Source organism: Vidua chalybeata (genome assembly GCF_026979565.1).
Source record: "Vidua chalybeata isolate OUT-0048 chromosome W unlocalized genomic scaffold, bVidCha1 merged haplotype SUPER_W_unloc_5, whole genome shotgun sequence".
In the NCBI taxonomy this organism is placed as follows: domain Eukaryota; kingdom Metazoa; phylum Chordata; class Aves; order Passeriformes; family Viduidae; genus Vidua; species Vidua chalybeata.
This window is the reverse complement of record NW_026530340.1, coordinates 859,430-884,379: the sequence shown is the minus strand read 5'-3', so window position 1 is coordinate 884,379 and position 24,950 is coordinate 859,430. Positions and strand designations below refer to the sequence as shown.

General features: G+C 54.3%; 3 protein-coding genes and 1 pseudogene across 3 annotated transcripts in view; 1 reads left to right on the top strand and 3 right to left on the bottom strand.

Moving 5' to 3' along the window:
* LOC128782907 (zinc finger protein 345-like) overlaps nt 1-24,950 on the bottom strand; it is a 258,868-nt pseudogene that overhangs the window by 17,289 nt on the left and 216,629 nt on the right.
* The window catches only part of LOC128782965 (olfactory receptor 14A16-like), a 177,160-nt gene that overhangs the window by 87,419 nt on the left and 64,791 nt on the right, over nt 1-24,950 (top strand). The gene's annotated exons all lie outside the window — the stretch shown is intronic.
* Nucleotides 6,019-12,368, bottom strand: LOC128782901 (uncharacterized). The gene is made up of 7 exons (XM_053933415.1): nt 12,349-12,368; nt 8,263-9,283; nt 8,102-8,152; nt 7,531-7,897; nt 6,738-6,914; nt 6,343-6,496; nt 6,019-6,106 (listed from the first exon to the last, which is right to left on the bottom strand). The coding sequence occupies exons 1-6, from the start codon at nt 12,366-12,368 to the stop codon at nt 6,390-6,392; spliced, it is 1,743 nt and encodes a 580-aa protein (XP_053789390.1). The 3' UTR covers nt 6,019-6,106; nt 6,343-6,389.
* On the bottom strand, nt 13,945-15,025 carry LOC128782935 (olfactory receptor 6M1-like). Its single transcript, XM_053933495.1, has one exon. The coding sequence runs from the start codon at nt 15,015-15,017 to the stop codon at nt 14,016-14,018; it is 1,002 nt and encodes a 333-aa protein (XP_053789470.1). The 5' UTR covers nt 15,018-15,025; the 3' UTR covers nt 13,945-14,015.

The following is a 24,950-nucleotide window of genomic DNA, read 5'->3' as shown; positions in this document are numbered from 1 at the left end:
CAGCCACGAGCCCCAAAGCTCTCTTTGAGAGCTGTGAATTAAAAGGCCTTTACGCACACACTTTTCACATCTTCCCAGTCTGCTGGGTTTCAACCCTTGGCAATATGCATTTGCCTCTTGCTTGGTGGATGCTGCTGTGGCCCAGGGCCAGCAGAGAGCTGGGCTGTGAGGGCCAGGCAGCGTGGAGAGTCTTGGCTGATCTTGGTGTGTCCCTGGCCTCAGAAAAGGCTGGGAAAGTTTGCCTCCCAAGGCATCCTGCTCATTGGCTCTCCCCGTGCATCTTGGAGAGAACAAGGTAGGCATTTCTGGCAGCTGGGCATCAGCAGGCCTTAAAGTGGGGGTGTGTTGTGGAGCGAGCCCAGCTGAGATACCCTGAGGGGAGCCCAGTGCTCCTTGCTCCCCTGTGCTGACACATGAGCGTTTCTCTGGTTTCGGGATGACCCTGGCTGTGTCAGGGGGTGCTACGTGGACACGAGACAGCCGGTCCCGTCCCGCTGGGTCCCAGCAGTGCCTCGCAGCAGTCCTGCATCCACGTCAGGATGCTGGCCAAGAGAGGTCCTGGAAGCTGAGGCAGCTGATTTTAAGCTTGTGCAGGTGCCTACAGGTCAAGGCCAACAGTGTTCCCTCAGGATACAGCAGTCCTGAGGGGTCTCCCTTATTCAAAGAAATCGGCAGACAATTGCACTGTCTGCCAAAAGCCCTTTTACTGTCCTGGCAGGAGGGCAGGGGTCTGCACCCACTGGAATGTTTCTCCACCACCTATAAATTTCAGTGGGTTGATGTAGGAATTGTTTCAAACATACCATCCGTCTTTACACTGCTGAGGTGATTCGATAGGCAGGGGGTTAGAAATACATTGTGTCAGATTGCTGTACTTGAAGCTGATGTCCAGGCCCTGGCCAGGAGCCGTCTCCATGCCCCAAAGCAGCACAAAGTCTTCCTCATGGCTTCCCTGCACAGGGCTGACTCCACACTTGCCCTTAGTTCTTCTGGTAGACTATGGCTAAAGCTTTTTGTCAAGTCACTCTCAGGTCAAGTTAGGCCTGCCAGGTTTTTCTTATGCTAACTGGTGCTAAGTACTTAGGTATGTCTGTGCTAATTACTTGTTTACTCATGTGAATTGCTTGTGCTTCCTTCTGTCAAACAAAGGCCTCGTTTCATTGCCAAAGGTGCCGGAGGCCACCCGCTCCTTGTGGCAGCAGTTGCTTTCCTGTGGAATGTTCTACCTCCCCGAGAGTAAAGAGGGAGCTGGAGAAAGAGCTTGCCAGGCTGCTCTCCATCCTCTCCAACCAGCACTCGTGGGTCAGTGGAGAAGTCCGAGCTGAGCACAAAGGTGCAAATGGAACAGCCGTGCACAGGAAGGCTCGGTGGGAAGGATGATCCAGGAACCACAGGCCTGGCAGCCTGAGCGTGCTCCAGGGGAAGGCCTTGGAGCAGATCCTCCTGAGTGCCATCCCACGGCACCTGCAGGGAACCAGGGCATCTGCTGGAGGGTGGGGAAGCTCTGCGGAGGGACGGGGACAGCTGGGGCTCCTGGCGGGGTGTTGAGGGATCTGTGCGGGAGTTTGGGGGGGTTGGTGCTGGTGGGGTGTTGGAGAAGGAGTTGTGTGGAAGGGGAGAGGTCTAGGCTGGAATTGGAGTCAGTTGGAAGGCAGCATCTGTGCTTTGGCACAGCTTTGGTTAGGGAGGGCAGAAAGAATATCTGTGACTTTTCCTCTTCATGGTCCTGATTCTGCTGCAGGGAACAAGAGGGGAGAGCTGCACTTTACTGGCCACTTAGATATCTGTACTAGGGGAGGATTCGCCCTTTTGCCATCTACTCATTTCTTTGGGCTACTTTTGTACCACTGAGTGGGCTTTCATTTCTTCAGAGCTTTTTTCCTTAAGAGAATTAGGATATTATCATCCCTTCATAGAAAACCAAAGAATGGCCCTTGTTTTTGCCCTTTTTTTGTGTAGTCTTATGTTCTGTAAAGTGATCCTCAGTGGATGAGGTTAAGGCAAATGAGTTGCTGCTTTGAGTTGGGAAGCAAAATTCCAACTCTTCACCTCCTCACGCCATCCAAATTAATTTGGGAAGTTTGCAAATATTTGGAACTACTTGAGTTGAACAATGGGAAGTAAAGCTTTCCTGAAGTGAGGATTCTTACTTGCCAGATTCTTCTGTGCCTTTGCCACTAAGGTGTTTTTGTGCTGAAGGCAATAACTTCAATGAGAAAATAATTTCAGCATGGGGCAAGAGCTTCTGACAGAGACCAAGTGTTGCCAGCAGTTGCTCCAGGTGCTCCTGCCAAGAGCCCCTGCAGGCAGGAGCACAGCCCCCAATGCACGTGGGCTTTGGCTCCCTCTGGCACAGAAGCCCCCCACGGGCACAGGTCTCTCTCTGGGGCAGGAGAAGGGCACCAGCGCTGTCAGGGCTCGGGGGGTGGCAGGTCTGCTTGGGCAGGGACTCTGCCACACCTGCTGATGTCAGCGCTCCCCAGGCCCCAGGGGTCAGAGCAGCATTGGTGCCCTGGCCCACACGTTCCTTGTCTGTGTCACACCCGCGGGTTTAGGATGGCCACCAGCCGGGACGTGTCCCAAGGAGGCCGTGCCAGCTTCTGTGGAAGGCCCCGTGCCCTTCCCAGCACAGCTGCGTCGGCAGCCCTGGGGGCTCCTTCTGCTGCCCTGAGCCCGCAGAGCAGGGGCTTGCTGACCTGTGGCCTTCCCAAGGCTTCTCTTCTGCAGGTGCCCTTGAGGGCAGAACATGGGACTTGGTGCCCCGGAGGCATCTCCCATCCCTGCCACCAGTGCCCTCGAGGCCAGACCACAATCAATCCTTGACAGGATTCTCCTGTCCTTGTGGCAGGAGCCCTTGAGTCCAGAGTGCAGGACTTGCTGTCCTGTAGCCTTCCTGAGGCTTCTCTCTTGAAGGTGCCTTCCAGGCATGACTGCAGGACTTGCTGACTCGGAGCTTTTCCGAGGCATCTCTCCTGCAACTCGCCACAAATCCAGTCACTGCCATGGAGCAGAGACCCCTGAGATTGCCCAAGCTGGCCTGGGTGGAGGAGGAGGAAGAAGGCCCTGGAGCTTCCCCAGTAGAGGAGATCAAAGAGGTGGTGCCATTTGAGCCACTGCAGGAGGGTGAGTGGCAGAGCTGGGCTGCAGGGTTGGTGCCTGCAGCCAGCTTGGCACCATTGCATCCCATTGCATCCCATCCCACTGCATCCCATTGCATCCCATTGCATCCCATGGCATCCCATCCCATGGCATCCCATGGCATCCCATGGCATCCCATCCCATCCCATCCCATCCCATCCCATCCCATCCCATCCCATCCCATCCCCTGGGGACATGCCCACGGACAGGACGGAAGAGGGGCCGGGCAGACACCCCGCAGCGGCTGTGCTCCATCCCCTGGGGCATCCCGGGGCTGTCCCTGCCTGGGGAGCACAGGGCTGGGCTGTGTTCTCCGGCCTCTCCCGCAGCCCCTCAGCTCTGGCTGCGCTCGCTCTTTGCCAGATGCAGCCGTGGACCGCACACAAGAGCAGGACCCTGCCCGTGGCCTCTTCCGCAGAACAGCGCAGGTACCTGCAGCCATCCCCACCTGGGCTGGGCCTGCTGTCACCACTCAGCCGAGCACCAGGCTTGGAGCATTCCGTGGAACATGCCTGGCTTCCTGCCCTTCTCCTACACCTGGTTTGCAAATTCATCAAGAGGATTCAGGAGGAAGAGACCAGCACCATGGACACAGGGCTCAGAGCATATTCACACACCTTCAAAACCAAGACCTGTGCTGCCCTGCTGGATATGCTCGTAGAGGAGGGGTTTTGCAGTCCAAAGCAAATAAGCAGCCTGTGGCCAGGGTTTGATCCTCCCAGGAATTGCTTGGCCTCCCAAGCCACGCCTGCTGGTCACTGGAAGCCTTTGAGGCCATGGCAGTGTGGTGGGAAGGGAAGCACTTCTCTGGGGAAGCTGGGGACATTCCTCCCTCTGGCAGCTTTCCAAGTCTCCCCGTGCCTTCTCCAGCTGCCCGCCATGGTGAGGTACATCCACCAGTGGCTCATGGACAATCAGTTTGCTGAGCAGAGGCTGAACAGGGCCCTGCTGGATCTCACCGAAGAACAGCCCGCTGACGTAGTAATGACGCTCCTGCGTGTGGCCCCATCCTGTGACAGGTATGGGGCCACCTGCCCAGAGGGCTCAGGGCTCCCCAGCCCATCTGTACAGCCTGTGCCAGGTGTCTGACCAACAGAGAGTCCCCAGGGCCCTCTGGCTGCACCCCTTCAGATTCTGGCCTGAGAAATGCCTGCAGCCTCGGGAGAGATGTGATGGGCGAGGCCCCTGTCAGTCAAAGCAGGGGCTGGTCCATTCACCCAGTACAAGGCAGCCTGCACTGTGACACACGGCAACAGAGTGCCAGGCACAGCTGCGGGTGCTCCCCATGAACCTCAGCTCTGGCACCACTGTCTGCCCCAAGCTTCAGGGCTGCAGTGGGAGCCCGGCTGGGCTCTGCCCTGGGGCCATCCTGCAGGGACAGCTGCAAACAGGGAGCATTCCCTTGCCACCAAGAGCCAAGCCAGGGCTGCAGGGCAGCTGCTCCAGCCCAGACTGCACTGCTGAGTGCTGTGCTCTGGGGCTGGGGCTCCCCGCACAGGGGACTGGACTGGTGTGCCAGAGGAGACAGAGAAGCTGCAGCTTCAGCCTAACTGAGGTGGGTGCATGGGCTGGGAAGAGTGGGGAGGCTCAAGGGGATTCACAGAGCTCCTTCTGCTGGAAAGACAAGGAAAAGGGAGTGGGAACTCAGCAGTGAGGAGAGCTGAGGGCTGGAGAGCAGCTCTGAAGGACACTAAAATCCCACTGGACCTCTGAGACATTGCTGCTCCTCAGCCAGTGACAGGATGAGTCCCTAAGCCAGGGGCTCAGCCTTCCCCGTGGTGAGGGGCATCAAGGAAGGCAGCAGTGTGATGGAAACAGCCATGGGCTGGGAACTCACTGGGGGAAAAGAGGGAGCAGTTGGGGAGTAAAAGGCAGGTGGGGTAGAGAACTGTTCAGAGAAGGGCTGAGCTACAGCTTGAGCAAGCTGCAAAATGTCATTTGGGGTCATCCCAGATTGATTTCATTCCAGAAGCTATTGAACAAGTTTATTTTTTGGGTGGTGGCATCTTTTCCCTTGGAGGTGTACACTCTGCAGACTTGAGCTGTGTTGCTGAAATGCTCAAGCAAGGCTGTGCTGCAGGTCACACCATTTCTTCTTTGGCTGATTCTGGCCCGGTGCTGAGCTCCAGCAGAGCCCTGGCAGAGCCCAGAGCAGCCTCAGCACCCGCAGAGCCCGGCTGCAAGGAGAGAAAGCAGAAAGCGCCCGTCAGCTGAAGGCTCCTGTCCCCTTGTCCCAGCCGCCCGCGGTGCCCAGGCCATGCTGGCCGTGCCCAGAGCGGTGCCCAGAGCTGCCCATCACTGCTGCCTTTGGCAGCAGAGCAGGAGGGCAGGACATGTGCCCAGCCTGCAGCCAGCCACGGCACATCCAGCCCTCAGCAGCTGCCCGGAGCAGGATGCTCCTGTGCTTGCTGCCATCTCCCCAAAGCTCTGATCCCACCATGCCAAGCAGACGGGACCCACCTGACGCCATCCACCGCTGGAAGAAAAGCTGATCCCAAACAATGTCCTCAGCCTTCTCCAAGGGCACGGCCCATCCACGCCACAGCTCCTGCCAAGCACTTCCCCATCCAGGCTGGACCCCACCTGGAACGCTTCTTCTAGAAAAACACACAGCAAATGATTGAAAGCCCACTCCCATTTCGTACCCACCCCAGCCCATCTCCCCAGCCCTGCCAAAAGCAGCCTGGCAGCCGACTGAAGGATCAGCTGCATCCGCCCCAGCAAAGGGGGAACCTTTGGCTCCCAGCCAGGCTGACCAATGCCCAAAATCTGGTAGCATCCCCCTGCGTGTGGACTCATCTGCAAATTCCCTGTGGAGCCTGGCTTTGGAGAAGGTGCCAGAATCCAAGTCCATCATCTTCAGCTGGCCAGGCCGAGGAAGAGATTGTCATCCTTGAGGTTGTCCTTGGTGTCTCCAGCAGCAGCAGCCCCACCTGGTGCAGCTTCTCCAGGGGCTCCTTCTCCTTCCCTGGGGCCAGACCAGGCTGTCAGGGTTCTGCCCAGGGCCCCAGCTGTCAGGGAACCAGGACAAGCAAAACCCGGGGGATGGTGGCCACCAGTGCTTGCCACACCAGGTGTCCAGCTCAGCTCCAGCCCAAGAACTGCATGTTCCCTTCTGCTGACCCCTGCTCAGAGCTACAGGCAGCACAAAACCTGTCTGGTTGGCTTTGCCACTGATTGCCAAGAGATGTGTGGAGCTGTTACCTGCCAGGCCCCTGGATCCAACTGTGCACGTGGATCTCTCCCATCCTCTAGGGCAGAGGAACACCCTGCACCCAAGGATCGCGGAAAAGCTCTTCTAAGGATGGTCTGTCCAAGGGCTGCATGGACAAACACCTCTTAATGACATCCTGGCACTCTGGGGAGAGAAACCAGGAATCACCAGTCAGTTGGAGAAGTTGCCCCCCTGTTCCCATGCCCAGGCCATGCTGGGTGTGCCCAGAGCTGAGCCTGAACTTCCCCATGGATTCTCTGTTTGGAGCAGAGCAGGAGAGCAGGACTTGTGCCACCTCCTCAGCAGCTGCCAGAGCGGGATGCCCATGAGCTGCTGCTGTCTCCCAGCACTGGTATTGCCCCCGTGGCCAGAGATGAGGATCCACCTTGAGAGAGCCGTCGTGGGAACAAGATCCGCCCCCCGATGATCTCCTGGCCCCTCCTGAACGGGTGCTTGCCCATGACCAGGTGGCACAGCAGGAGGCCCAGGGTCCAGATGGTCGCTGCCTCGCCGTGGTAGCGATGGTGGTGGATCCACTCTGGTGGGCTGTAGGACAGGGTTCCTGTGGAACACAGACAGAGTTCAGCAGGGGGATGCTGCTGCTCCCAGAGCCTGGTCCCAGCACCCCTGGGCATGTGGGGGCTGCCCCAGTGGCGCACGGGGTGACCGCTGCCCTCTCACCAGCACCTGGGACTTGTGTACAGACTCAGGGCTGGAAAAGAAGCCACTGGTGCTGAAAGAGGGCAGCAGAAACCCTGGGAAGGCCCAACCATGATACACAAAAGAAAAACTCATCCAGTGGTGGAGAAACCCGGTCTACTCCCTGCCTGCACAGCCCTCCAAAAATGTGAACAAGCCAAGGCCAACAAGGGGAGCAGAGCAGTCCAAGCCCATCGTTGCCTGCACACCAAACTGTCCAGGGCATGGGGTCAGACCCTCCTCTCTGCTACCCCCATGGGGGTTTTTGTCCGGCTGACTGCCCCAGCTCCAGCCCCAGCCCAGGGCACAGTGGGTGCTGAAGGCTGTCAGCAGGGCTGGGAGCTGGACCCCCTCACACCCCCACCCAAATCAACCTGGCTCCAGCATTAATCCCATCCCAGCTGCAACAGGGGGGAGCCCCGGTGCTGCACCCCGGCTGGGCCATGAGATGCCCAGGAGCATCCCCTGGCAGGGCTCACCTGCAAACTGGGTGTAGGCTGTGTCTTGGAGGAAGGCGCCACAGCCAAAGTCGATCAGTTTCACCCGCCCGGTGGCCAGGTCGAGCAGGATGTTCTGGGGCTTGATGTCCCTGTGCAGGACCCCGCAGCTGGTGCAGTGCCGCACGGCCTCCAGCACCTGGCGGAACAGCCCCCGCGCCTCCTCCTCCGGCAGGAACCTCCGCTCCGCCAGGAAACCCGACAGGTCCTGGCACCGCTCCGGGCGCTCCAGCACCAGCAAGAAGCTGTCGGGGAGCTCGAGCCACTCCAGGAGCTGAATGACACCAGCGCAGCCAGAGGCCACCTTGGCCAGCAGCACGATCTCCAGGGGTGCGCTGGTGCCGTCGGGCTGCGGGAGGAGCGCGATGCCGTCAGTGGGGCTGAGGCCGTGCCGGGGCTGGGGAAGCCCTCAGCCAGCCCGGGATGCTCTGCATGCCCCGCTCAGCCCACGCCCGCTCTCCCTGCAGGGCTCCCGGCAGCTCCCACCCTGCCGGGCCCCGGCTCATCCCCGCCCGGCACGGCCCGGCTTCTGCTGCCGGCCCCGCTCACTCACCAGCTCGCCCCAGTGCCGGATGCGATCCCGCGGCACCCTTTTGATGGCCACCTGCGAGCAAGGGAGAGCAGCGGGTTCAGCTCGCCCCCCGCCTAGCCCAACCCCATCCTCCTCCTCCTCCTCCTCCTCCTCCTGCGCCCGCCGCCGGCCCCGCCGCTCACCGGGGCGCCGTCCGAGAGCCGCGTGGCCGCGAAGACGCTGCCGAAGCCGCCGCTGCCCAGCAGCGAACCCAGCCGGTACCGCTCCTGCAGGGCCTCCTGCGCCTTCCCTGCGGGCGGGACGCGGCTGTCAGCGCTCGGCCCGGGGCCAGGAGCGGCCCCCGAGCGCCCCCCGAGCGCCCCCCGAGCGCCCCGGGCCGGCCATCCCCAGGCGTTCTCTGCTGGCAACGGGACAGCGGCGGCTCGGGGCCGGCGGCCGCGCTGCCGAGCGGCGGAGCTCGGGCCGGGGAAGCCGCAGCGGAGGCGGCGGCAGCGGCCGCGCCGCCTGTGTTCTCCGCGGGGCCCGGGAGGAGCCGGGGCCGGGGCCGGGACTGGAGCCCACGTCGGGGCCGGGGCCGGGCTCGGGCCAGGCGGAGCCAAAGGGCGGCGATGCCGCCCCAGCCCCAGGCACTGATGCCCGCCCAGCAGCGCCAGCGCCAGCACGGCCAGAGCCGGGCGGGGGCGAGACCGCGGCGGGACGGCCGGGGACGGGGACGGGGCCGGGGCCGGGACAGCCCCGCCCGGGGCCGGGGGCGGGCCGGGGGCATGGCCCGGCCGGGCATGGGGAGAGAGAGACCGGGAGAGGAGGGGACAGCGGGAACGGGAGAGCGGGAGAGGCTGCGGGACAGCGGGAGAGGGAGAGGAGGAGCAAAAGGGAGTCGACAAAGCCGCTTCTTTCGCTGCTTTCGCTGCTTTCGCTGCCGCTGCTGCCGCTGCTGCCGCTGCTGCCGCTGCTGCCGCTGCTGCCGCTGCTGCCGCTGCTGCCGCTGCAACTGAAGCAACTGAAGCTCCGGGGCCGTTTGTCCCCGTGTCCGTTTGTCCGTTGCCCGCTCGCCCTCGCGCCCAGCCCCGCGCTCCCCGGGGGCAGCCCCTGAGCCTGCCCAGGGAGCCCCTGAGCCATGGACAGTGAGACTTGGACTGCCTGGGAAATTGTTCTGGCTGTGATGGCCCTGGCAGGGCCAGCCCAGAGGCTGCAGGGCTGGACCTTCATGCATTGCAATTAGTTAGGATAAATCAGAAGCAAATGAGAGTTAACAGTACAGGAACAGGAATCCAGATTCCTCCAGGACACTTTGGTTCCATAACTGCTCAATAGAACAATCAGCAGAAGAGTGGCAGCAAGAAGAAAATTCTTCATGGTGGGATTGGCTTCTAAATTGGAGGCTGCTGTGAAATGAATTCATGCAGTCACTGTGATCCTTGCAGTGTGAGCACTTGGTGTGTTATGATTCTGTATTCGAGTTGTTGTGACACTTCATGCTGAAAATGGAGACTTGTCTAAAAAGAGACACAGTCTCAAGAAAAAAAGGGGCATTTGATAAAGAAGAGAGAATAGCATCTAATTAGGCATGTTTTAAAAGGAATCAAATGATAGCTCTGAGTAATGAACTTGAACAACACTTAATTGAAGAAGAAGAGACACTGCCTTTATGCATAACACCTAAATCTAAGCTCTGTTATCCAAAGAGTTGTTATGAACCTTGTACCTCCTCTATAGATCAAAGCACTGATTGAAGTTGCAAGGCCTGAGCACCAGGCCCTGACTGAGGCCTGAAGAACAGGCCCTGGGCCAAAGCTGAGCTCCACATGAACCTTCAAACCAAATGCTATATTTGTGCCCGCTCATTAACAAAGTCTTATTAGCAATAGGATCTATGTATCTGTTCCTTTCTGAAAGATGTATTTTTCTTCCTGTATTTAGAAGCAGGACAAGGCCCCATCTGGCTTTGTTTGGGGCTGTAGGATCAAAGTCACCTCCCTTGGTTCCTCCTTGAGTCCTGGCCAGGCTTTGGGAGAAAGCAAACGGGAGAATGAAACCACAAGTTCCCACACTAGCAGTGATGTCAGCTTGTTCGTTTAACAGTGTAAAAGCTGGGCCCTCTCACAGAGAGGTTGGATCTGGGGGATGGCAAAGCCTGAGGGTGACTGGGGCTGGATCTTTCTTCATCACTGCAGGCAATCTTGGGTAGTGATGGGTGGGTGCATTGCTGAGCTGCTCCTTTTGGAATACTTTGCTAATGACAATGTGCTTTGCTGAGCTTATCCTTTTGTGATTCTTTGCTGTTTTGCATGATATAAATGACACAGTTTCTTAGGTTGCTGTCTGTGTCTTTGGTGCTGAACCTGCTCTCTGGTGAAACATGGCCCCATCCTGCCAAGTGTTACCTGGGAAGACAAAAACCCTCACTCCAAATGTCCCCCCTTCCTCCTTGTTCCCCCACTTTATACACAGAGCAGGATGTCCGATGGTCTGGGGTATCCCCGGGCTCAGTTGGGGTCACCTGTGCTGGCTGTGTCCCCTGCCAAGCTCCCCACAGCCCCAGCCCCTCCCCAGCGTGGCCGGACGAGGGGCAGGACAGGCCTTGGCTCAGGGGGAGCTCAGCAAGAACAAAACCATCTCTGTGTGCTCAGCCCTGTGCTCAGCACCCGGCCCAGCAGTGTCTGAGTGCCAGTGTCTGTGCCATCAGTGCCTGCCAGGGGTTTCCATGGCAAGTGCCAGCACAGGTGACCCAGGTGTCACCCCCAGTGAGGGCTGCCATGGAAACAGTGCCCAGCACGGCCCCTTTCTGTCTGGCTGACCTGGCCTTTGGCCCTGGCACTGCCCTTTGCTGCTGGTTCCGCGGCGCCTGAGCGGCCAGCGCGGCACAGGGCAGGTGGCCATGGCACAAGGCCCCAGCACGGGATCCCCTCTGGCTCTGGGCACTGACAGCAGCCCTGAGCAATGTGCTGGCACCGTGGGGTCAGTGCAGTGACCGTGGCCACAGCCCCTTGCAATGGCCCAGGGCAGGTTGGGATGATGATCCACCCTCACAGCTGGCCCAGGGCAGCTCTGCAGTGCCCTTCCCCACAGCCTGTCTGCACAGAAGCACTTCCAGGGCTCTCTGCACTTCCCTTCCCTCACTCTTGGGTCACTCCCACACCTCCCAAAAACCCACTGGATGCTTTGGAGTTCCAAGCTGCTCTGGCCTCCAGGAGCTGGTCAAATTCTGCCCTGAGCCAAGTCTGCATTTGTGTTTATTGCAGAAATTCCTGCGTGTCTAAATCATTCCTTGCATGGTTCTGCTTTGGGGAAGGGGAAACACCTTGGAGGCACCTCGGGCTTGGCACAGCCTTGGAGGAGGGTGTCTGTTTTCAGTGGGGAAACTCAGGAGTTTTATATTGCTTGAAAAAGAAGAAGAAAACCCCTCTTTGGCTGTGCACAGCCACTTCTCTGAGCAAAGCAGGTCTCAGGTGAGTGAGGAGAGACAGGATGGGCTTGGGGAATGTGGAGCAAAGTTGTCCCCACTGCGTCACATCTCAAGGCACAGCTTCTCTGAGCAGGCCAGACCTCGTTAGGAAAGACCCTGGATCAATATCAGTCACAGAATGCTGTAGTCATATCTTCTCACAAAAGAACAGGAATAAAATGAATCCTTTATAACAGGAATGTGGCTTTTTTAGAAGCTCTTTGAAACATTTCTCCATAATTGCAGTAGGAAAGCTTACTGATGAACTGCCCTAAGCCAGAGAGAAATCTAGGCACAGCCAAGGTTTGTCAGGACTTGCTTGATCCTAATGAGCCCCGTGGTGCCTTTGGAGCTGAGCCCTGGAACCTCAGGGCCCGAGAGGAGATTGCACAAACCTTTCCAGGAGTCCAAGTCAGATGAAAACCTCAAAGTGTCTCAAAGCGTAAATGGGATCCACTGAGGTCCATCCCTAACACAGGCTCCTCATGGACCCCTTGGAGGAGAGAACTGGAGGCCAAGATGGCACAAAAACCTCTCAAGAGATTCAAAATGGCACAAAAACCTCTCAGTGTGGAAAGGAAAATCCAAGGTACCTTAAAAATCTTGAGTATCTCAAAGCATTATTGAGCCCCACTGAGAGTCAATACAAAGCTCTCAAGGGACTCATTAAAGCAGATAATTGGGGCCATGATTGCACAAACCTCTCACAGAGTCTGTATCCAAAGGGAAACACCAAGTACCTTAAAAGAACTGAAGTACCTTGAAGCATTAATGAGCCCCACTGAGTGTTGTTGGTGACAAAGCCTCTCCAGGGACTAATTACAGCAGATAATTGGACGCCATGATTGCAGAAAGCTCTCAGAGACTGCAAGGCAAAAGCCAAAGCCAAAGTCCTTTGAAAAACCTGCAGTGCCTGGGAGCATTGTGGAGCCCCCAGGGCCATTCCTGAGCAAGGCTCCCCAGGGACTCCTTCCAGCAGATCCTTGAGGCCACTGGGATGTGGGCTAGGGGGGGATGCTGAGGGCAGGACAAGGGGCTGACAGTGCCCAGCCTGGCTGGGGCTGTGCCAGGAGGCCCCAGGGCCTCAGGACAAGGTGTCTCCTGACAGCCCTCGGTGGCACAGAGCCTGCTGTGCCCCGGGGCACCCAGACTGGGCTTCTCCTGGGCACTGCCAGCCCTGCCAGGGCCCTTGGCCATGTCCAGCACAGCTTGTCCTGCGTGTCCCACAGCTGCTGCTGTGTCCCTGCAGGCTGCACACTCCCATCTCGCTGCCCCCGCCTCTGCCCTGCATTTCCCTTTCTCTTCTCCCTGATATCTAGTGTTGGAACATCTGAGAAGGGTTCAAAGCTGTACCGGGATGGTTTAGACTGGACAGGAGAAAGGGTTTCTTTACTGAGAGGGTGGTCAAGCACTGGAACAGGCTCCCTGGAGAGGTGGCTGATGCCCCAAGCCTGTCCGTGTTTAAGAGGCATTTGGACAGTGCCCTAATGCCTGCTTTAACTTTTGGTGACCCTTTGAGGCGTCGGGCAGTTGGACCAGACCCTCATTCTGGTCTGAACTGCAGATCATTCCCAGCGGGACTATCCTGGTCCAGTGTGTCCCATTCCATAGTCATACCTGTGCACGGATCCCTGCACAGCTGTGCTCGGACACTCGTCTGCTCAGCAGCTTCCCCTGGATTCCAGTCTCACAGCTGAGGCATTTGGGCATCTGAGCCCTGAGCCCACAGCCCCATTCCAGGTGCTGGTGCAGACCAGACACACCCCACACCCCCAGACCCCTAAGTCCAGTCCCTCCGGTCACTCCGTGGCCAGCACCGTTGGCAGGTGGGCTCTTTGGTGCCCTCCCCCAACTGCTGCCCTCACACCCCCAGGCTCCCATGCTCAGGCAGAACAGAGATTTGCTCACACAGGGGGAGAATTCAAGTTTAATGAGAAGACAGGACAGACTGCTCTGGTTGGGGTCCTCCCCTCACCTTCCCACAAGTCCTGTGCTATCCAAAACTGCTCCTCCTCCTCCTTCATCCCAAAACGTGTCCTACACGCCAGGGCAGCAATCCCCTTAGTCCAAATGGTGACCTGCTCTCAGTGACTTTGGGGTTTCAAACGTGGACACGAGGGCTGATGGCTGTCCCAGGAAAGGAGCTGGGACAAGGTGTCCATTGCTCAGGAGCTGTAATTTGGATTGTCACTTGCCACTGTTCCTCTGAGCTCTTCTCTGTTTTGGAGATGGGCTCTTAATGAGCTGGGGGCTCTCCAGTGATGGGCCTGGGAGCAGCCAGGGCAGAGAATGAACTGAGTTTCTCCTCCTGCCATTGTTGGTGCCCTGTCTGGGTGTGCAGATGAGTCTCTTATCTCTTAACCTGACACAAGCCTGCATGAGCATCAGTCTCCTGAGGCAGCCCTGTTTGGAGGCTGCACTCACAGGCACTGGTATTGTGCAACAGATGGCATCAGATTCTTGGGATGGCTTTCCAGAAATGCACCATGGTTAGGGGAAAAGCTTTGTTCTTGCCCTGGCAATGGATTTGTTCAGGGCCAGGATCACAGATTTGTTCCAAAGGCTGTAGATGAATGGATTTAAGAATGGGTACAGGACTGTGTTGAGCAGAGCTACAATTCTGTTGGTCCTCAAGGAAACATCTTCTGCAGGACACGTGTAGAGAGCAATGCAGCTCCCATAGGCAATGGACAAGGTGATGAGATGGGAAGAACACGTAGTCAAAGCTTTCTTCCTCCCAGAGGCTGCTGGAAGATGCAGAACACAGAAAAGGATGCAGGTGTAAAATGCCAGAGTCAAACATAAGGAACCCAGCACGACACACGGTAAGAAGACAGAGTCTATTTTCCAAAGCAGGCTGGTGTCAGAGCAGGACAGTTTGAACAAGGGGGGGTTGTCACAAAGGAAATGGGGGATCTTGGAGCCACAGAAAGACAGCTCCGAGAGGAAGAACAGCCGGTAGCTCAGCAGGGCAAAGCCGAGGACCCAAGCAGCAACAACCAGGTGGACACAGAGCTGAGGCTTCATGATGGCAGCATGGAGCAAAGGTTGGCAGATGGCAACATAGCGGTCAAAGGATATGACAACGAGCAGGATGAACTCTGTGCAGCCCAGGGCAAAATAGAAATAGTTTTGGGCAAAGCAGCTGCTTCGTGAGAGAGTGTTCTGACCAGAGCTCAGCATCACAAACAATTTGATGCTTGTGGAGGATGTAAAGCAGATCTCCAGGAAGGCCAGGTTGCTGATGAAAAAGTACATGGGGGTTTGCAGCTGGTGATCCACACACACGAGGAAAATGATGGTTGCATTCCCCATCACTGTTGTCAGGTACATGAGCAGAAGGACCCGAGAGAAAAATACCTGCAGTCTCGGATCAAGCTCTGGGAAACCCTCTAGGATGAACTCAGTAACTGCTGTTTCATTTTCTGGTCCCATGCTGAATTCCAGCTCATCCTGCTGAGACAGGAACATGGCAAAACCAAGTGGGATCATTTCACAGTCTGGACAAACGTTTCTATCCTGCTGCTTTCTTTTCCTGCACTCTTGCTATAGAGCATAGAGATTGTGCTTCAAACAATTCTCACACCCTGATTGTTCTCTTTCCCATTTCAGGTAGAGACCTCAGAGATTTTATTGTGTTCTTTCTACCTTTTCCAAACACTCCCAAAGAATTCTTTCACCAGAACAGAGGATTCTAAGGAGCTATTGGCTATTTCCCCCCATTCCTGGGAAATTCCCAGCTCACTCAGACCTACTGCAAACATCTGTCACACCCATGCGTCAAACACCTCTCATCTACAGCACAAACACTAAACGGTGAAATTACACCAAATCTGTGCATTGAACTTCCTTGTTTCTACTTTTCAGTACTTGCCTTTGGACCAGGAGTCCCTGAGGAACTGTTGCTTCCAAAAGAAGCAATCCCAAGTATCTCTTTTGCAACCCTCTGCTTTCTTCCACAGCTTTTTCCTCTCTGTCTCTTCAGGAAAGGAATGGGGAGGGCAGAATAGGGACCAAGTAGAACTTGGATTTTTAGTACTCTAAATGAGGACTGGAATTTATTATGGATCCACACAGAGTGTCACAATCTGAGCTGTCCCCTGTCTGCAGCAAAATGAACCTGTGCAGAGCAAGAGAAAAGTGCCAGGAAGAGATTTGTAATTTTTGTTTTATGTGCCAGTTGGGAGCACCCAGCCTCCAAATGTTCTCTTGTCTCCACTGGCTACAGAGGGAGCCTCGAGCAAACAAATTCTCCTGGGCGCCTGCAGGGGAGTAGATGAAACTCACTTTTCAAGTCTCAAATCCCTGATTAATTAAGTAATTAAGTTACTCTGTTTTGAAACCAAAACACACAGCTAAGAAAAGATGTATGAGAAAAATATATGCAATAAAGACTGGTGTTCTCCTTTTCAGGTTTTTTGATTTGCTTTTCAACATGGAGAAGAGCAGAGCAGATGACTTTGAAAATAGGATTATTTAAAATGCCAGGGGAGAAGAGGAGAGGGAGGGTCTGAAGCAGTGAAACAAAGCTCTGTTCATGTGCAACCAGAGCACTGAAGTCATCGGTCCCCTGGGTGGCCCAAGGGCTCTCCCATCTCATTGTCCACCCAGAGCAGAGGAGAGCCTGGTCTGAGACAGGCCATCAACTTGAAACCAAGTGACTGAGTTCAGTCAAGAGCCCTCAAAATGAACCAACTCTAAAATGAGCACAAATTAGTCACCTTCAAAATTAACTGTGGGACTGAAATGTTTGGGAGCTCTCCAGGAGGGGACTCGGGGCAGCCCTAGAGATGAGCAGATCCTGCTGTGCCCAGGCCGATTCTTGTGCATAAATGCAGTGATCCCCACCCTGGGTGGAGGCTCTGACTGCTTCAGAGACCCCCCTGTAGCAGCTTCTGCCGCACAGCTGAGTAAAACTGAGCAAATTCCAATTCCATAGGATGCTTCCACACTCCAGAGACCACAGGGCAGGCGGATTATCAGAAGCAATCGGAACAGCTGTAAGTGAAGCCGCATTTGATGCAGTTGAAGGCTCTGTTGCAAAGGACACTCTTCCAAAGTGAGTTATTCCACAATTCAGTCAATCTTTCCCCTGAGGGCTCATCAAAGAAGAGCAGAGGAAGGAAGAAAAGAGACTTGCTGTTAATCAATGTGCACACTGTAAGAAAGAGAGGGGTTTGAAAAGGGACTGTCCGCAGGTACAGCATGAAACTCCCCTCTCGTGGCCATCACCGATGGTCACTGCGGGGGACCAGAGGATTCTTTCCCAGCAGAACATCCGGTCACAGCTAAGCTGGGACAATGAGGAGGTCAATGAGGAGTTAGGATTTTTAGTGGCTACAGGAGCTGGTTGCTCTGTGCTAAATACAGTAAAAGGAAACTTGAGTAATGATTCTATAACAATCATTGGTGCAACAGGGAATCATGAAACTCAGCCATTTTTCCAGCCCATTGATTTTAAATTAGGAAAACAATGGGTGACTCCCCAGTTTTTGTATCTACTCAATTTACTTAAGCCTCTCCTTGGACAATTTATTGGAAAACCTGAATGCTAAAATCAAGATTAAAATGGCAAAATGCAGGTTATTACTCCAAAATCTAATGATGTGGAAGCCTCTGTTTTTGCACTCCAATCTTCAGATGTGATCCATCTGCCATCTGTATCACTTGAGGATGCAGTAAATCTGGTAGTCTGGACTGGAGAGGTGCCCCAGTGACCCAGAAAAGCAAAGCCTGTGAGAAACAAATTGAAACCCTGAGCAGGACCAGTAAGGCAGAAGCAATACCCTTTGAGAAAAGAAAGTTGTAAGGGGTTATTATCCCTTGGATAGATTTATAAAAGAAAAGGAAGATTAGATTTATAAAAGAAAAATTTATAAAATAAGGCCTGTTGAAGGAATATGAATCCAAATTTAATAGCCTTATTTTGCAGTTAAGAAGGCAAATGGAGAGGATTAGTGGCTGGTACAGGATCCTAGAGCCATAAATGAGACAGTAGAAGATATACACCCGTCCATAGCAAATCCTTGTACCTTGCTAACAACCTAGAGTGAAAAATTAAAATGGTTGACAGTGTAGAATTTGAAAGTGGCTTTTTCTGTATCTCTTGGAGTAGTGAAAGTCAAGAACTATTTACTTCTGAATGTGACAGTCCAAACACAGTGAGAAGAGCCCGGCTGACTTGGCCAGTTCTACCACAGGAGTTTAAAAATACCCCCGTGATATATGGAAACCAAGTGGCAAAAGAACTGGAGGAATGGAAACATCAGAACCCTCTTTGGAGTCTTGTTCCAGTCTGGAGATGGCATTCATCTCTGAAACTGAAACTCAGCAGCAGTTCAGGGATCAGACTGTGGCATTGTGGAATTTTCTGGGACTAAGTGGATACAGAGTACAAACAGTCCAGAGCACAGAACCCTACCTGGGATTCAAAATCCTCCAGGGGCAAAGGAGGTTGGGACAGGAAGGAAAAGAAGCAACTTGGCAAGTCCCACAGCCATGAACAATGAGAGAGTCACAGGCATTTCTCGGGGTGTGGGATGATGTCAGCTGTGCATCAGCAATTATGGGCTGCTGCTAAAGCCTCTGTGTGAGCTCAGGCAGCTCAGCAGGGCTTTATAGTCTGGACTGGTGTGGCATGGGCTGCCTTTTCACAGCTCCAGCGAGCCCTCATGCGGGCCCTGCTTTGGGGGTCTCAGACCCCATGGACCCATTGGTTCTGCTTTTTCCATGTGAGAGACAAAACCCAGCACGGGGAGTGCTGTCACAGTTCCTGGGGACCGGAGCAGGGCTGTGCCTACTTTTCACAGCAACCAGACAATGTCAGCCAGAGCTGCTGGGCTGTCTGAGGGCAGTAGCAGCTGTTCTTCTCTTCATCCAGAAAGCTAAAGAACTGACTTTGGGACAGAGTGTTATAGTTTAAAAATTTTTCAATGCACAGCTCAAGATGAAACCTCCTGGGGATTTAAAGAAATCTGGACCAAATTTCCTTCATGGTTACCCAGCTGGGTTTGGCTAAAACATCTGTTTATAATGGTCACCACAATAATTGCTGTATGGATTTAGCTTGCATCACAATTCAGTGTTATAGTGCCCTACACTATAAAACAAAATAGAGATATTGAGAGACCGGTGCCCATAAGGAACTGAGTCTCAAGAAAAAGGGGGACTTGATGAGGGTAGTAGAACAGAGCAGCACAACCTTGGAGAAACAGATAAAGGATGTAACTCATGCAAAGCACAAGCATGATGCCAGCTCTGCTCTGCAAGGCTGACAAAGCAGAAGTTATGCAAAACAATGATATTGCCCTTACTCAAAAGCAGGAGTTGAGGAACAGCCATCTAAAAAGGACACTGGATGTTGGAGACAAACCCCAAAGAACCACATAAAGACTTCTGATAAGGGGTGCAACTATGTCAAATAAAGTCAAAGGAAGTTGGGGTAGCTCATGAATATGTAATCAGTGTGTCTGCAAAAAATTCTTCACTCGATGCTCACTGCACTCAAATGGATGTAGGATTAGCCAAATGACTGCCATGCTGTATGTAATAAAGAATATCTACTTTCAAATACTCAGAACTGTGTGAGAAGGTTTCTATCCAGCACATTTCAGTATCAGTGCTGTCCTTGACTCCATTATGCCCCACAGTTTCACAATGGCCCCTTGGTTCCATCAGGCCCTGCTGTATAACAATGGACCCTTGGTTCTGCACTCTCAAAATGGCCTCCTTGGTTCTGCACTGCCACAATGCTCTCCTTGGTTCCACGAGGCCTTGGTGTGTCACAGCAGCCCCTTGGTTCCATGAACTGCCATCGTGTCACCCGCTCTCTTGGATCTGCAGTATCACAATGGACAATTGGTTACAAGCAGCCCCGCTGTGTCACCATGAATATTTGGTTCCAAGGGGCCCCACAGTGTCACAACGGCCCCTTGGTTCCACGAGGCCTCGCTGTATAACAACGGCCCCTCAGTTCCATGAGGTTTTGTACTGTCAGCAATGGTCTCCTTGGTTCTGTAGGGTGAAAATGGCTGCTTGGTTCCATAAGGTTCTCAGTGTCACAGGGGTCTCCTTGGTTCCATGAGGCTCTGCAGTGTCACAATGTCCCATAGTTTCCAGGAGCTTCTGTCCTATCAACCATGTCCTTTGTTCCAGTGAGGCCCCACAATGTCACAATGGCCCCTTGGCTCCATGAGGTTCCATAGCCTAAGCTGGTTGCCTTGATTCCAAGAGATTCTGCTGTGCCACAATGGCCCCTTGGTTCCATGAGGTTCCATAGCATCACCAAGGTCTCCTTGGATCCACAGTATCTCTATGGACTATTGGTTCCATGCAGCCCTGCTGTGTCACACTGGTTCCTTGGTTCCATGAAGCTTCACTGCATAGAAATGGAATCTTGGTCCCACAAGGTTCTGCACTGTCACAATGGTCTCCTTGTTTCTGCACTGTAACCATGGAGCCTTGGTTCCACGAGGTTCCAGGATGTCACAATGGTCTCCTTGGTTCTGGACGGGAACAATGGAGCCTTGGTTCCACAAGGTTCCATGATGTCACAACGGTCTCCTTGGTTCTCTTTGTGGTTTGATACGGAAGTGAATTTTTTTTTTCAGTAAGTTGGGTGGAACTAATTAGTGGTCAGGTTTGGATATTGGTACTTGCAGTGACTACTGAAAGTATGGAGATTCTTTTGAGAACACAGGGGGTTAAAAGTAAGAACTTCTAGGGGAGCTCTCTCTTTCCTTCTGGTTAGAGAGTGCAGACTCTCTCTTGCATAGCTATGGGCTGGGTGGGGGAGGGGAAGCTCTGTGGTTTTGTTTAAGTAAGCTGAGGGGACTGAAGGTTTGGAACTGAGCTGGCTTTTGCGGACAGAAGGGTGGAGAGAAACGGAGATGCTTTTGTCTTTCCCTTGTAGAGGGAGAGAGACAGAGAGCTTGATGGCACCTGGAAAGAGGAGAAGGAGAAAGAGGGGGGATGATGCTCAGTGTGGGAGTGGAGAATGCTGGGCAGAGATTTCAGGTGTCTAGGGAGTCTGAACTTTTAACCCTTTCCTGGGAAATGAGGGCTTTGTAAAATATTACTCCTCCTCGATTTGTAGTAGAAGAGAGACAGTCTAGGACATGATATGTTAGAAAATGAAATTTTGAGGTGGGAGGAGATGATGGAGTAGCTTTTAGCTGGACTTTTCTTGTTAGCCATAGACTAAAGCAAATTCTCCTGCAATAGAGACTGCATTTTAGGGGGATGCAGTGGTGACCCAAGGAGACCTGCTTCAGCAACAACCAGCACAAGAATAGCAAGAAGAGAGGAAAGCTAAAGAGAGAATGGTGGTGCCCTCTGTCTTCAGGAAGAAGATGATCTCTGTTCTTGGACCCTTGGCCCCAGGGGAAAATGGGGGGGACTGTGGTCCCAAGATGAGAAGCTGAACTGTTGTCTCTTTTGCTCCATAGCAAAGCATCCTTAAAGGAGCCCTGTGGGCAGTCTGTCCATGCACGGTATTGAGAGCACTGTGCCATGGAAAGGAGAGTGTGACACTGGCAGATTTTCTCCAGGCAGTTGCCATGTGTGACATGGAAACACAGGAAGTGGCAATTGTGTTTCCTGGGGGGGGGGGGTGGTGTCTCTGGTGCAAAAGAGACTTTTCTCTACCTTAATAAACTGAGTATTGATTATCTGAAGGGCGGTAATTTAATCAGGAATCCCGGGTGATGTTTCATGGTGGTCGTTTTAGAAATTGGGAGGAGGAGGGGTGTTTTAGAGGGTCTTCATCCTAGATTTAGTGTGTGTGTCTTCTGTAGGAGTAGTTTGATAAAGTTTTTTTCCTTTGTTAATAAGCTTAGGCCTGCTCTGCCCTGTTCCTAATAAACATCTCACAGCATTTATTTAAGAAAGTGTATTTTCATGAGAGCACTGGCATTGCACCAGTGTCAAACCATGACAGTTCTGGACTGTAACCATGGAGCCTTGGTTCCACGAGGTTCCAGGATGTCACAATGGTCTCCTTGGTTCTGGACTGGAACAATGGAGCCTGGGTTCCACGAGGCTCCAGGATGTCACAATGGTCTCCTTGGTTCAGGACTGGAACAATGGAGCCTTGGTTCCAAGAGGTTCCAGGAAGTCACAATGGTCCCCTTGGTTCCGGACTGTAACAACCGACCCTTGGTTCCACGTGGTTCCAGGATGTCACAATGGTCTCCTTGGTTCAGGACTGTAACAACGGACCCTTGGTTCCACGAGTTTCCAGGAAGTCACAATGGACTCCTTGGTTCTGGACTGTAACCATGGAGCTTTGGTTCCACAAGGTTCCATGATGTCACAACGGTCTCCTTGGTTATTTTTGTGGTTTGATATGGAAGTGAATTTTTTTTTAGGAAGTTGGGTCAAACTAATTAGTGGTCAGGTTTGGATATTGGTACTTGGAGTGACTACTGAAAGTATGGAGACTCTTTTGAGAACACAGAGGGTTAAAAGTAAGAACTTCTAGGGGAGCTCTCTCTTTCCTTCTGGTTAGAGAGTGCAGACTCTCTCTTGCTCAGCTATGGGCTGGGTGGGGGAGGGGAAGCTCTGTGGTTTTGTTTAAGTAAGCTGAGGGGACTGAAGGTTTGGAACTGAGCTGGCTTTTGCAGACAGAAGGGTGGAGAGAAACGGAGATGCTTTTGTCTTTCCCTTGTAGAGGGAGAGAGACAGAGAGCTTGACGGCACCTGGAAAGAGGAGAAGGAGAAAGAGGGGGGATGATGCTCAGTGTGGGAGTGGAGAATGCTGGGCAGAGATTTCAGCTGTCTAGGGAGTTGGAACTTTTAACCCTTTCCTGGGAAATGAGGGCTTTGTAAAATATTACTCCTCCTCGATTTGTAGTAGAAGAGAGACAGTCTAGGACATGATATGTTAGAAAAAGAAATTTTGAATTGGGAGGAGATGATGGAGTAGCTTTTAGCTGGACTTTTCTTGTTAGCTTTGTATTACAAAACCCCTCCTCTATGAGCATATCCAGCAGGGCAGCACAGGTCTTGGCTTTGAAGGTGTGTGAATATGCTCTGAGCCCTGTGCCCATGGTGCTGGTCTCTTCCTCCTGAATCCTCTTGATGAATTTGCAAACCAGGTGTATGAGAAGGGCAGGAAGCTCTGTTCCTCTCTCTTTCAGCCCTTGAAGGCACGGCAAATGACATCAGCATCGCCGCTGGAAGCCTGGCAATTCAAACGCTGTACGTCCTCCAGGCAGTAGAGAGAGCTGGATATTCCATCTTGGACAGCCTGCATGATCAGCTCCGCAGGGCACGGAGGACACGGCCTCGTCTGTTGGGGCTCGGCTGGCTGTGCTGCTGGAGCTGTGCAGAGTGCTGATCCCAGAGGCTCTGTCTGCTGGGGCCACCTGAGCCAGCGGGAATGTTTCATTTCTTCAAGGTTATTCCTTCCTTCTTTTCGCTTTTCTTTAGCATATAAATATAGGATGTGTAGTAATAGACAGACTCCCAGGATCTTTCTTTTGCTGCCCATTCTCTGCAGGGCATAGGGGAAGAGGGAAAAAAGGGTGCCTGGGCTCAGCAAGCTGCCCAGGTGTGCAGGGTTGCAGGGAAAATGGCCAGAGGGACCTTGGCCTTTGGTGGTTCTGCTGAAGCCTTTGTGCTGCCAACAGAGCCGGTGGGCAGGGGCTGGAGTTCCAGGGATGCCTGTGAGACCGGTGCCTGGAGATGGCCACAAGCCCTGTCCCAGGCAGGAACGGCCATCTGTGTCCTCCTGCCCGTGTGTTGCTGGCTGCATTGCTGAGGGCTCCGAGGTGCCTCTGGATGGGGCTCCTCAGGAACTCCTGTGGGGCTGTGACACTGCTGCCGGGCAGGTTGGCCGGGCTGGGGGAGACCCTGAGGGGACGGAGCCACCAAGGGATGAGGGGCTGTGAAAGCCCTGACAGGACAAGGCAGTGGGAAGGCACGGGGGGGATGTGGGAGGGAGTGGGTAACGTTGGCTCGGGGAGGAAAGTGGGATGGAGCCAAAGAGACAACTCAGCCCGATGTTCATGTGGCAAACAGAGAGCCTTTGTGCTCAAGCCCTTCCTTCTAAAGGGCCTTTGAAAAAGCCAGTCTGGATAATTTCACTGGACTGATCTCTGCACCCCTTCAGATTCTGGCCTGTGAAATGCCTGCAGCCTCGGGAGAGATGTGATGGGCGAGGCCCCTGTCAGTCAAAGCAGGGGCTGGTCCATTCACCCAGTACAAGCCAGCCTGCACTGTGACACACGGCAACAGAGTGCCAGGCACAGCTGCGGGTGCTCCCCATGAACCTCAGCTCTGGGACCCCTGTCTGCCCCAAGCTTCAGGGCTGCAGTGGGAGCCCGGCTGGGCTCTGCCCTGGGGCCATCCTGCAGGGACAGCTGCAAACAGGGAGCATTCCCTTGCCACCAAGAGCCAAGCCAGGGCTGCAGGGCAGCTGCTCCAGCCCGGACTGCACTGCTGAGTGCTGTGCTCTGGGGCTGGGGCTCCCCGCACAGGGGACTGAACTGGTGTGCCAGAGGAGACAGAGAAGCTGCAGCTTCAGCCTAACTGAGGTGGGTGCGTGGGCTGGGAAGGGTGGCGAGGCTCAATGGGATTCACAGAGCTCCTTCTGCTGGAAAGACAAGGAAAAGGGAGTGGGAACTCAGCAGTGAGGAGAGCTGAGGGCTGGAGAGCAGCTCTGAAGGACACTAAAATCCAACCAGACCTCTGAGACATTGCTGCTCCTCAGCCAGTGCCAGGATGAGTCCCTAAGCCTGGGGCTCGGCCTTCCTTGTGGTGAGGGGCACCAAGGAAGGCAGCAGTGTGATGGAGACTGCCATGGGCTGGGAACTCACTGGGGGAAAAGAGGGAGAAGTTGGGAAGTAAAAGGCAGGTGGGGGAGAGAACTGTTCAGAGAAGGGCTGAAAAATGTCATTTGGGGTCATCCCAGATTGATTTCATTTCAGAAGCTATTGAACAAGTTTATTTTTTGGGTGGTGGCATGTTTTCCCTTGGAGGTGTACACTCTGCAAACTTGAGCTGTGTTGCTGAAATGCTCAAGCAAGTCTGTGCTGCAGGTCAGACAATTTCTTCTTTGGCTGATTCTGGCCCGGTGCTGAGCTCCAGCAGAGCCCTGGCAGAGCCCAGAGCAGCCTCAGCACCCGCAGAGCCCGGCTGCAAGGAGAGAAAGCAGAAAGCGCCCGTCAGCTGAAGGCTCCTGTCCCCTTGTCCCAGCCGCCCGCGGTGCCCAGGCCATGCTGGCCATGCCCAGAGCGGTGCCCAGAGCTGCCCATCACTGCTGCCTTTGGCAGCAGAGCAGGAGGGCAGGACATGTGCCCAGCCTGCAGCCAGCCACGGCACATCCAGCCCTCAGCAGCTGCCCGCAGCAGGATGCTCCTGTGCTCGCTGCCATCTCCCCAAAGCTCTGATCCCACCATGCCAAGCAGACGGGACCCACCTGAC